Source organism: Amphiprion ocellaris, chromosome 20 (assembly GCF_022539595.1).
Source record: "Amphiprion ocellaris isolate individual 3 ecotype Okinawa chromosome 20, ASM2253959v1, whole genome shotgun sequence".
NCBI lineage: Eukaryota > Metazoa > Chordata > Actinopteri > Pomacentridae > Amphiprion > Amphiprion ocellaris.
In genome coordinates, this window is record NC_072785.1 from 3,107,589 (window position 1) to 3,119,757 (window position 12,169).

The 12,169-nt window shown below is 37.1% G+C and overlaps 1 protein-coding gene across 4 annotated transcripts in view; it reads right to left on the reverse strand.

Moving 5' to 3' along the window:
- sobpa (sine oculis binding protein homolog (Drosophila) a) overlaps positions 1-12,169 on the reverse strand; it is a 67,762-nt gene that overhangs the window by 20,431 nt on the left and 35,162 nt on the right. For 2 of the 4 annotated variants that reach the window (XM_055005913.1, XM_055005915.1), the window contains exons 4-5: positions 10,119-10,270; positions 8,141-8,164 (exon numbers count right to left, since the gene is read on the reverse strand). In XM_055005913.1, the coding sequence (XP_054861888.1) occupies positions 8,141-8,164; positions 10,119-10,270 (176 nt within the window). The remainder of the gene's footprint in view (positions 1-8,140; positions 8,165-10,118; positions 10,271-12,169) is intronic. The other 2 variants (XM_055005914.1, XM_055005916.1) reach the window with 1 other exon arrangement.

A 12,169-nucleotide genomic window follows, 5' to 3' on the forward strand; every position in this document is an offset into this window, starting at 1 on the left:
TGCAGTCCTGGCACTATGCAAATAACAAGCAGGAAATCACACTCCTCCAAAGAAAGAGGCAAGTTTGTGTCTTCTGTCCATGTCTTAGAAAGCCAACAGTTCACTTCTGTTTGCACTGCACCATACAGGTTTCCAGCCACAGGATTTCAAGGGGCTCTGAGAATTGCACATAAATTTTTGTTTGTACACACAAAAACTCATCAAAGGTTGTCTTGTTGGGACTAGTAGTAAAAAACAGAGAACAGGGTAAGCACTTCAGCTGTTTAAAAATGTAACACTTCCTTTACAGCTACATATTGATCTACGTATCTATCGGAGTGTATCACTGCGGCCAGCATCTCTAAATTTTCTTTTTATTACACAAAGAATGATGCGGGACAATTTAGTTGTCCTAAATCTCTTTTTAAAGAGTGCAGCAAATGCTGTTCTCGACATAACTACCTTGAGAATAACGTCTCCTCGGCGTACTGACTGTAAATCGTGGATTGCCGAGTTGCTCTTGGAGCTTTACAAGGTTGCTAAGAGCATTTTCTTGCTTAGCACCATCATAACAATACACCTAAAATGTGTAATGTGAAATGTGCCTGCAAATAAAGAAATGAAGTGCATTTTTACTGCATCTTTGTGTGAGTGGAGTTTAGAACACCTGCAATAAAAGTTGAAGAAACGAGACAAAGGCATGCGAGTTCATGTGCTTCATTTATACATTTTCGACGCCTAGTTAGTCGGAGTTACTTTTGTCTTTATTTGAGCTGAATGGCTGGCAGCTACGAGATAATCACCTTCCTCTCTGTGCCCTGAAGCTGTGTCAGGCAGGCCTCAAGGCTTCCTAACCACCAGTGAGCCTGAGCTGCAATGTGCAGACACTTTACACACTTCATCACGCACACAAAATTTCCACCAGGAGCCGCATCCGTGCGCACACACATGCATGCTCAGACATCCCTGCCTCTCTTATTGCGTGCAGCTCTCCCTGGCAGCCGATGGAGATGCAAAGTAAACAGTGCTGAGGAGCGGGGAGGCAGCCGTGGCGCTGTGTGTCAGGGAGCAGACGGGTGTGTGTTGGAGGTGATGTGACATTTCTGGGCTGACATGAAGCGGCACTCTGCCCCCTCGCGCCTGGAGGGTGCTCCCGGGGAAAGACACTGATGGAGTTCTGGAGTCTCCGGGGGGGAATTTCACGGTGTGAACAAAAAGCCTTGTGCTGCGGCAGAAACGACCTACAGAACACAAAGTGTAGTCTCCTCACTACCTGCGTTAGGCTTTACTGAATGTTGTGGCCCACATGCATGCAACTTTAGAACATAATTAAACTATATGTACACAATAAGAATGCATGTGATCCTTTATTGCAATTTTTTATGCACAAAAATTAATAATCAGCCTTCACATGACATAATAGCAGCCTTGTAGCCGTCTCATAAACACAACATAACAGTCTATACCAGGAGTGTCAAACTCATTCTAGTTCAGGTTCCACATTCAGCCCAATTTGATCTCAAGTGATCCGGACCAGTAAAATCACACCATTATAGCCCATAAATGTCCACAACTCCTAATATTTTCTTTATTTTAGTGCTAAGAAGTACATTCTGAAAATATTCACATTTAATGTCTTTAATATCTTTTTACAAAACATGACGAACAACTCGAAAAATAAATTTAATTTCAAAAACATTCATCCTCAGTTTATCATTTCCACATTACAACTTCCAGATCACAGAGTGTCTACAAAGGAACACAACATTTAGTCACAGCTATCTGGAACTGAATGCTATAGTGTTTTATTTTATGATCAAAATGACAAAAGTCGGACAAAAAAAAGACCAAAAACAACAAAAACAAGACAAAATATTAGAAAAATGAGATATAAAATGACAAAACAAGAAAGAAAATGACAAAAAATGAGACAAAAAATTACACAAAAATGTTACAAAGCAACAAAAAATGGACAAACGTGACCAGCGAGACAAAAACTCCCACAAAATGACAAAAATGAGTCAAAAAACCCCACAAAACAACAAAAACGATACACAAAGCAGTGAATAAAGCAAAACACAAAATGACAAAAATAAGACAAAAAAACACAACCGAGACAAAAAGGAAACACAAAACGACAAAAACGAGAAACAAAACAACACAAAAACGAGGCAAACGACAAAAGTCAGACTAAAAAGACAAAAAAAATTCAATCAAAACAGGACAAAAAACGACAAAAGAACAATGAAAAATCTAGTTTTTTACTTTATGATCAACAATTTGTCATGGTCTAGAAATTATTTTAAATTCATAGCTTTATAAATTTACAATCTGCAGTTAATGTCGTCTCTGTAATTTATATACTTCACAAAGTCATCCTGTGGGCCGGACTGGACCCTCTGGAGGGCCGGTTTTGACCCGCGGGCCGCATGTTTGACACCCCTGGAAACTCCAGAACTTAAATCGAGCCGCTGAGTAAAGCAGATTGTTGGAGCTATTGCAACTGCAACTAGCGATATTTCATCACAGTCGATGCATTTGTTCCAGACTCTTGCATGCAGCATTTAAAATCCAGCCCTAAATGATATGTGGATGAGATGTTTAATGTGCGGAACGTAGAGCTGACTGACTCGATGAGGAAGTGGAGCCTACTCTAACCTGCACCTTTCTTTTGCCATGCTTCACACTCACGGAGGGTAATTCATCACCGCTAATTGCCTAACTTAATCTTGGCGCTGTGTCCAATGAGCGAGCATGTTTATCAGTGTACGTGTGGGTGTCAGATAAAGAGGAAAACCACACAGCTGCGTGTAAAAGCGTGACAGTTGAGCAGCTTTTACCTCCAGCAGAAAGCCAAACTCCTCCCTAAATCAAATCGACACCTTTAATCCTCCAAACTGTCTAAGATGGGAGCTGAAAATTCTCGGTGAACTTTCCCTTCCGTTGGTATCTTTCCACTCACATTGGCTTTTGCGGCGTGCACCATTCAAACCCGCTCAGTGCGCACGCAGGGGTGCTGAGCTGCAGTGCATACAAAGGCAGAAAGAAAGAGCCAAGCTGCGTCTCCGGATCAATAGTGGACAGTCAAAAAGAGAATGAAAATGAACAGGCAGAGTGAGGTGACAGACAGATTAAGTGAGTATTTGGAGCAGCGAGGAAGCAGCTCCTTCCATACAAACGAAGCCTGCAGCTAAAGGCACACAGTAAACAGCCACATAAGTGATTAGCCCGAGTTAAACTATCAATCATCTTTGGCCGCACACAAACAAGCGCTACATGATGTGAAGCTATGCAGAGATGTGAGAAAGCAGCAGCCATAGTCACCCTAGGAGGGGATTGGGTTACATGGATGAGGCAGCTGAAGATATTTCATGCAACATAATGCCAGAGCCGTTGCCCACCCCCTACATCCCCTCTCCTCCCCCTCGCCTCCTCTCCTCTATCCACAGCACACACACACCAGATACTTTTTTCCCCAGCCATGACAATTTTTTTTTTCCGGCTGGGAAAAAAAAAGCCTGAAGGCTGTGTTGTTGTGGCCAACCTTGTGGGTGCATGAGAAAAGAAACATGTGGGTATCGTTTACACAAATGGCCCGCATGAAGCGCCAGACAAAATCTAGAATCTGAGCCGCCGTGGCAGAGCCAGGCCTTTCCTGTGTTTGTGGTGTTTCAACATGTGCATTCTGCTGATGGATGAGAGAAACATCCAACACGTCTGACTGGCTAATAACAGGACTGCATGCATGTAAATCCTGGTATTTATATAAACTATGATGTGTTCTCAGCTGTTGATGATGTTGTTGACTATAGGATAGATCTAGTAGAGTTTATGTAGACCTAAACCCTAAAACTGTCACACACTCCATTTGAAAATATCCATAAATTCTGCCAATATCAGTGTTTAGACCCTAATGTAATGGGAAAGGCCAATAAAAAGCATCAGAGAGAAGATCAGTAGCATCTGCTGGATTTTAGAAGACTGATCTACTGGATTGTCTGATTCTAGTGACTGTATTTACTAACCAGAGTAGAAGACAGCTTCAGTTGTGTTGTCTTAAGTTCTATTTTTTGTGTATCTTAGCTGGAACATTACAGTATCAGGGCAGCTAATTAAGTCATGCTAATGACTAAAGCAGGGATGTCAAACATGGGGCCCGCGGGCCAAAACTGGCCCACCAAAGGGTCCAATCCAGCTCGACTTTGTAAAGTGTAAAAATTACACAGAAGACATTAACTGCAGATTGTAAATTAGTAAAACTGTAAATTTAAAATAATTTCTAGACCATGACAAGTTGTTTGGATCATAAAGTAAAATACTAGATTGCTCATTTTGTGTCTCATTTTTCTAATATTTTGTCTTGTTTTGGTTGATTTTTTGTCTTTTTATGTCTGGCTTTTATCGTTTGTCTCATGTTTTTGTCGTTTCGTGTTTTGCTTTATTCATTGTTTTGGATATTGTTTGTATCATTTTGTTTCTCATTTTTGTCATTTTTTGTCTCGTTTGTGTCCATTTTTTTGTCGCTTTATAATTATTTCTGTCCAATTTTCTGTCTTTTTTTAAAAAATTTGTGTCGTTTGTCTCCTTTCTTGTCATTTCTTCTCACTTTTGTTATGTGTCTCATTTTTGTAATATTTTGTCTTGTTTTTGTTGTTTTTTGTAAAATACTGTAACGTTCAGTTCCAGATAGCTGTGACTAAATGTTGTGTTCCTTTGTAGACACTCTGTGCCCTGGAAATTTTAACGTGGAAATGATAAACTGAGACAAAATGTTGAAAGTGAATTGTTTTTTCTTAATAAATTTCAGTTTCATTAAATGTGAATATTTTCAGAATGTACTTTTTTGCAGTAAAACAATGGAAAAATTAGGAGTTGTGGTTATTTATTGGTTATTATGTTGTGATTTTACTGGTCCGGTCCACTGGAGATCAAACTGGGCTGAATGTGGAACCTGATCTAAAATGAATTTGACAGCCCTGGACTAAACATATAAAAGCTGAGGTCTCCATTGTAAGTAGTTGGCAAGTTGCTAGTGAGATTAAGTGTCGGGTTATAGTCCCTCAGAACTAGTTTTTAAGATGTGCTGTCAAATCAACTGTGTTAATAATTCATCTGAACACACTTGAAGGCCTTGTACCTCCAGTTGGAAAGGTGTTAAAGAAAGAAAAGAGTAACAACACAACAGTTGGTTGGCTTCCTGAGTTAACTATCACAAAATGCCAATAAATCAGGAGAAAGGTGGTTCTCTATGCAGCTTTACTACTTATAGCAATGCTTAAGACATACATTTGGAAATTATGTAATAATACTGGACGCTAAAAATGTTCTGTTTTTTCTTATACAGGGTAACAAAACATTCAAATAGCACACTGAAAGAAACAGCATTGTATATTTGGAGCAAATTTGATGTAGCATGTTCAGTGCATGGACCTTGTAAAAAAATATACAGCTATACAGCACATTTCTGCTACTTGGAAAAAATAATGCACTGTGTAGTTTATTTTTTTCATTTGGCAGAATTGGTCTTCCATACAATATAGATATGGAAATATTGTGTCAATACTGTACTTATTCATTTTAATTTCTCATCCCTGTACATATTGTTAATATTATTATTATTTTATTATTATTTTATTACTATTACTATGTTTATTGTTAAATAAGCTTGCAGCAATGATGTGAATTTCCCCTGGCGTTGGGAGCAATGAAGGATTATCTTATCTTATCTTATCTTATCTTATCTTATCTTATCTTATCTTATCTTATCTTATCTTATCTTATCTTATCTTATCTTATATGTCTCTATCTTCCGCACATGGGTTTGAATCCAGCCCATAGCCATTTACTGCATGTCATTCCTTCACTCTTCTACTCACATTTCCTGTCTTGCTCTCCATTGTCTTATATAATAAAGGCAAAAAATAACTTACCTTCAACAGGCCGCTAATCAGTACCAGCTAACATGCATTGTTGGGTGGATCGTGAAGAGGAACCCTTAATTGAATATTACTGCATCAAGCAATTAAGCTCCTGAAGTAGTTTTGAAAAAGCAACAGACTGATTACATTAATGAGTCGTCCTGTAATTAATCAGTGGAAATGTGCATTATTAGGGTATTTTGGACGTGGTGTTGTTAGACTAAAAACAACAGGTTGACTGTTTCAGAACTCAGAATGCAAAAGATTTTCTCGGAGAGTGTCACTGAATATGAAAGTTGGAAGTTGGTCTGCAGCTGTGGCCACACTGAGATGAGACGCTTTGAAACTTCTGTCGAGAGTCTGGGGCAGGTGAACGGAAAGAGCTGGAACAACAAGTTTACAATATATCATTGCTCCACGACAAAAAAAAATCATTCATGAGATCAAAATTAAATCCAGTGCCAATTTGGCTTTTATCTGAATTAAATTTAACTAAAAATCTACACAATGTCCAGGAGATTATTCCTACACTGCAAAAACTCAGAATCTTACCAAGTCTGTTTGTCTTGTTTTTAGTCAAAATGTCTCATCCCACTTGATTTAAGATAAATTCACTTAACAAGAGACATTTCAGCAGATGGAGGGACTTGTTTTAAGACAACGCATCTTAAATATCTTAAGTCAAACAATCTTGAAATTATCTTGTTTTGAGTTAAACTTTACAAGAAAACTCTAAATAAGTTTAACCCTTGTGTCATCCTGCGGGTCAAATTAACCTGTTTTAAAGTTTGAAAATGTTAAAAAAAAAATCTATTTTCACAGGGAAACTTCTGATGTCCACATTTTAAACATTTTTGGGAAATCTTTGAACATTTTTTGGTGGAAAAAAGAAATGTCAAAAATGTTTCATAGGAACATTCATATAAAAAAAATTTTTTTTGAATGTTCTTAAACAAAATATTAGAAGTTTTACTGATATATATGTAATCACTTTAGATATTTTTAGGATTTTTTGGGAAGATTTTTACTAATTTTTTGAAAATGTTTACAAGAATTTTCTTGCCAAATTTGGGGGAAGAAAACTTTTTAAGGGAAATTTTTAAGGAATTATCTGACTTTTCTTCCTGAAGGTTTTGCAAATTTTCAGAAATTTGGGGAATTTTTTGCAGATTTTTTGGATTTTTTTCGGACAAGGAAATTTTTTGGTGCCTGTAAATGAGGACAGCAGGAGGGTTAATATACCTCAAATTAGGAGGTTACATGAAAGTGAAAATCTATTTTTGAGTGAAAAACTGCTTTTTTTTTAATCATGTCTGGCTTATTTTAAGACACCTAAGCTTGACAGTCCTGGTAAAATATAGTTTAAGATAAGTTTTCCCCGGTAATTTTAAGATCTCAATATTCTAAATATCATATCTTATTTCAAGAAATCTTTCCAAGCCTTTTTTCACTTGTTCTACTGGCAGATTTTTCACTTATTTCAAGGTAAAAGTTCCTTGAAATAAGTTTGTTTTGTTTTGTTTTGAGAGGGGCATTTTTTCCAGTGTACAATCACAGAATATATGTTTTACCTTTACTGCCTTTATGTACATTCAGTGCTTTTAATTTCTGTTTAATTTGTTTAGACAAGGCCTATAAATGTAAAGCAGAGGGGATTTCTTCGCATTAGTGTCTTGTTTGATGCCATGTTTACAGCTTTCCTGGTTGATCTCTGATTGATATGCAGCTGCCTTATCAACTCTGTTCCTTGTCAAATGGCAAAGACCTATATCTGCTTTTTTCTGACCTCTGGAGTTTAGAGATCAAAATAAAACCAGTTCAAAAGCCGCATTTTTGATCTGATACACATGAAGCTCTGCAGCTCTGAACTGTCACATGTTCTCCTCTGAGGTTTCCTTGACATCACCACGACCAGCCAGATCATTTGTCATCCCTTCAACATTTAGAACAATGGAAGCTACAGACTTGCTAGAAAAGTAAATGAGCTAAAATGTTAAGGTAGAGAAATGAAAAACATACTATGAGCAACAGTACAATAGAGGTTCAGCTTGATTCTCATGCTTAGGGGAAAAACGTGTCAGAAAAAAAAGGGATTGGATATCACTAACTGAAATGAACAGACATATTCTAGGTGCACGCCTCTCTGGTTCCTGCTTCAGTGCAGTGCTTGAAAAGTGATTATGTTTGGATGAATAACTGACTTCAGGACAGACAAGCAGGAGAGTAAAACACGTCATACTCACGGCGTAATTCCTTATATATCCCAGCTTTGGTACAAGACAGAAAGGAGATTGTTTAACTACAGTCACTGGGGGGAAATGAGAACACAATAACCACTTCGATATTGTTGCTGTCTTATGCGCCACAGTGAGCATCTCGAAGTTGCTCGCCTTAATGTGTTTTTGAGGTAAAATTCATGATTTCCTAATGGCTTCTGGATGAAAGTATTATGCAGCTATTATCCATTTTGTATTCAAGCCAAACCTGAGCCGTAATGATAGAGTTATTAGTTAAAATGACCTTTTGATGTTATGAGTCAGAGTTTGGGGTGATATTTCCTGAAGCTACGATGGATAAAGTCCCTTCTCACGCTAAAAAGACTATTAAAAAGTCATGAAAACTTCATTTAGCCCTGTCAGAAACAGGAACTGGTGCATGTTTTTAAAATGCTTGCCAGATGATGTATTTTAATGGTGGGCTTACGGCAAACTCTGCTCCTGAAGATAAAACAGACGGGCTACAGCTGTGAACTCTGAATGTTGCTCATATCTCAACAGAATTAACCAGACATATTTAATTTGTGAACTTTTAATATACAAATAAACAGTGCAAAATAAAATGACCAGTTTTCCATGTAAATAGCATTAACATTAGCCAAAATGCTATAGTATAAGACTAGCTAACTATCTGTTTAGCTAGTCTTATACTTTAGCCAAAATGCTATTGTATCAGACTAGCTATCTGTTTAGCTAGCCTTATATTTTAGCCAAAATGCTCTTGCATAAGACAAGCTAACTATCTGTTTAGCTAGCCTTATATTTTAGCGAAAATGCTATAGTATAAGACTAGCTAGCTATCTGTTTAGCTAGCCTTATACTATTGTTTGCATACTAGTAAAAATTCTTATTAGCTGAGGTATTTGTGAATGGTAGCTATTGGCTAGCTGTAACATTACAGTCGGTTGGTCTGCTAAATCTTTTAGTTTTCTAGACGTGCTAAAATAAATATTATATATTTGTTGAGAACACTGGAGCTCTGAAGTGTTTAGCTTAGCATCAATGCACTCATAATGTCCTGGCTGGGATATTTGCCCTCATAGCAAAGAATTTTCCAATTTTCCAGAATTTTCCAATGCAAACAATTTGTATACCACATTTTCAGAACAAGTATTTTACCTACTAACCATCAGTACAACTGAACCCAACTGTGTGAGTTTCCTAAACGTCAGCCAACACTTCATCAAAGTCGTAATAGCTAACTGAACTCGATGCCAAGCAAATTATCTTACAGAAGCCGTTTAACATTTTGGGAAACGCTTATTTAACTAGCACCATTTTATACTGCTGTCTGTATTGTGAAAAATGAGTCAGACGGCAGATATCTGAACTTTAGAGATCAGTGTTGTAGTGGTGTTGTAGAAAGATGTGCAAAAGCACACTCGTGCTATCAGAATGCATTTTTTTGCAATTGGCATGTCATTGCAGACCGTGAAGATGCAAATGACTTCCACTGTCTAAACTTTACCCTAAACATAAGTATTTCAACAATATAACAATAACAAGCAAAAAGCTTAAAATGTGTAGACATGACATGCAAACTCTATCTTAAGTTTCATACTATTTATGTGCACTTTCATGATATTGCATCATGGACTGAACCAGGCTAGCTGTCCTTTGGCTCAAGCTGTCTACTAAACACACAGATGTAAGTATGGTTGTGTATTTCCCAAACTGTTAAACAATTTCTTTAAATGTTAGAAGCTTTTCAGCTGATGTAGGCAATTCCTGCTATTCCCAGCAATTGTTCACCTGTTGGTAACAGGTGTATTTCTAAATATACATTTCATACTTGTTTCGTGAATTTTTGGAAGTGTGATTTTTATATTTTCCTATGTGATGATGATGACATGTAGTTGCAGGTATATTTGGGGCAAAATCTGCTTGCAGTCTCTAAAATATCTAATTTCAAAGTGTCCAGCCGATGGTAAGGAAGGGCTTTTACCTTGTTCCTCTTAAAATAGGCTCTACGACAGGCGGCGAAGCACTTCTCACTGCAGAAGCTCTTCAGCTCGCTCCCCATGCTCAGAGAATAGCGTTTGACGCCGACCTTCTGGCACCAGGCGCACATAATCTGCACACTGGATGCATCGTCATCTAGAGAGAAAACAACAATGGTGAGGATGGAGTGCTTCACGCCGCAGGCTTTTATCCTGCACAGTCAGGTCCAAGAGAACCATCACTCAAAATCTGCAGTCTGTTTGTGTTTTAAGATTTATTTTCATTTCTGCTTTGGCCAAAATTGACCTTGTGGTACAGACCTTAAACTTGGTGATTAAAAAATATGCTATAGGTTTAGTAAAAATTTAAAAATCCATAGCAGAGAATAAGCATGTAGATGCATTATATACACACAGACTAAAAGCCATTAATTCCACTGATTAAGCCCAGCTGCTGGCCTGGTTAAATCTTTTCAAGATTCAAGCCACAAAACCGCCGTAGGAGTCATAATGAAGCCCTGCCATGGGTAAACGTAGCCGAACCGGATGAGCCCGGGACATGGAAAAAGCCTGTCTGTGGCGGTTCTCTGTGGGTATTAGAGAGCCTGAAGTGGACGTAAGAATGTCCTCTGGTGATGCTGGAGACGACACAAGAGCCCCTGACAGAAGGTTCGCTTTCCTCCAGAAATTATCCTCGCAATTTGTACCGACAAAACTGTCAGTTAGGTGCAGTTTGTTTATCAAGACAGTGCATTTATTGAGAGGATTTTAAGAAGAGCACTAGCTGTTCCTGGCTACACATCTCTGATCTCCACACAAACACTGAACTTAATGGGAAACCGCACTTTAATTTTTTTTTTACATATTCCCAAATTATTCATGATGAGGACACGGTGAGGGCAGAGAGAGGGAAGAAAAAGAAGGAAATTAAAAAACATGAGGGGAAAGAACAAAAAAAGAAAAGAAATACATAAACAAGTGAAGCAGGCAGCCCTCAAGGACAGTCACAGTGACAAACATTCACTTTAGTCAGGGTTTATGATGGAGTTCACCTAAAATAGATGCTAAAATTAGAGCTATAGGGTGTTTAAAATACATTTAATTGTATTTTGATTGTGGACAGTTAGTCTGTTAACTGGTGGTAGCGTAAAAAAAGGCACAATTCTCAATAAAAAAGGACTAAATTTGAAATGGTGTGTTTGAAATGTTATAAAATGAATAGCGCTGTCAAACGAGTAAAAGCTTTAATCAGATTAATTGCAGGGCTGCTGTGGATTAATTTTGATTATTACGATTAAATATAATTAGTTTTTAATCTATATTAATCGTGGTTTTTGCATGAGCAAACAGACTCAAGAAAGAAGGGAATATACATATTTTTTTTAGTGGTGGGACGCGATTAGAAAATTAATCTAATTAATTACAGGCTTTGTAATTAATTAATCACAGTTAATCGCATTTCAAACAGCAATATTTGACACAATAAGTAATTATTCTCAATTCAAATAAATTTTGATTGGCAGTTGAATCAATAAATAGACATATACGTGTTTATAATTTAAAATGTATAAAATTAATACATTTTTAAAATGGGACATATAGAGAAAAAATGATTTTGATGATTTAGTTGTTTTTTCCACTGTATGGCTCATAACAAAAGCATAAGTAGTTCAAGGACCTTCAGAAAGTAGAAAATCCACAGATTCATTCTGTTTTCATAGTTTCTGGGTCTGATAAATGGTGTCATTTTGATGCTCCTTTTATTAGGAATATAAATTTTTATTTATAAACAAAAATTTTTTCATATACTAAAAGTTACAGGCAACTTTAAACTCTACATATCTAATATTTTCCAGATGGTATTTTTTCTAAGAGCATGTTTTTTGTATATTTCTATCTTGGCATAGTGTGTCTCCATCATTTTTTTAGTTTCTTTTCCTATTCAGAATCACAACAGTGACCTACCAGCATTGATAGTGTTGTTGTCTAGAATAAGACTGAATCAGTTTAATCAAGGTTCTATAAATAAAATAATCACCGGTAAGTCTACTTGGAC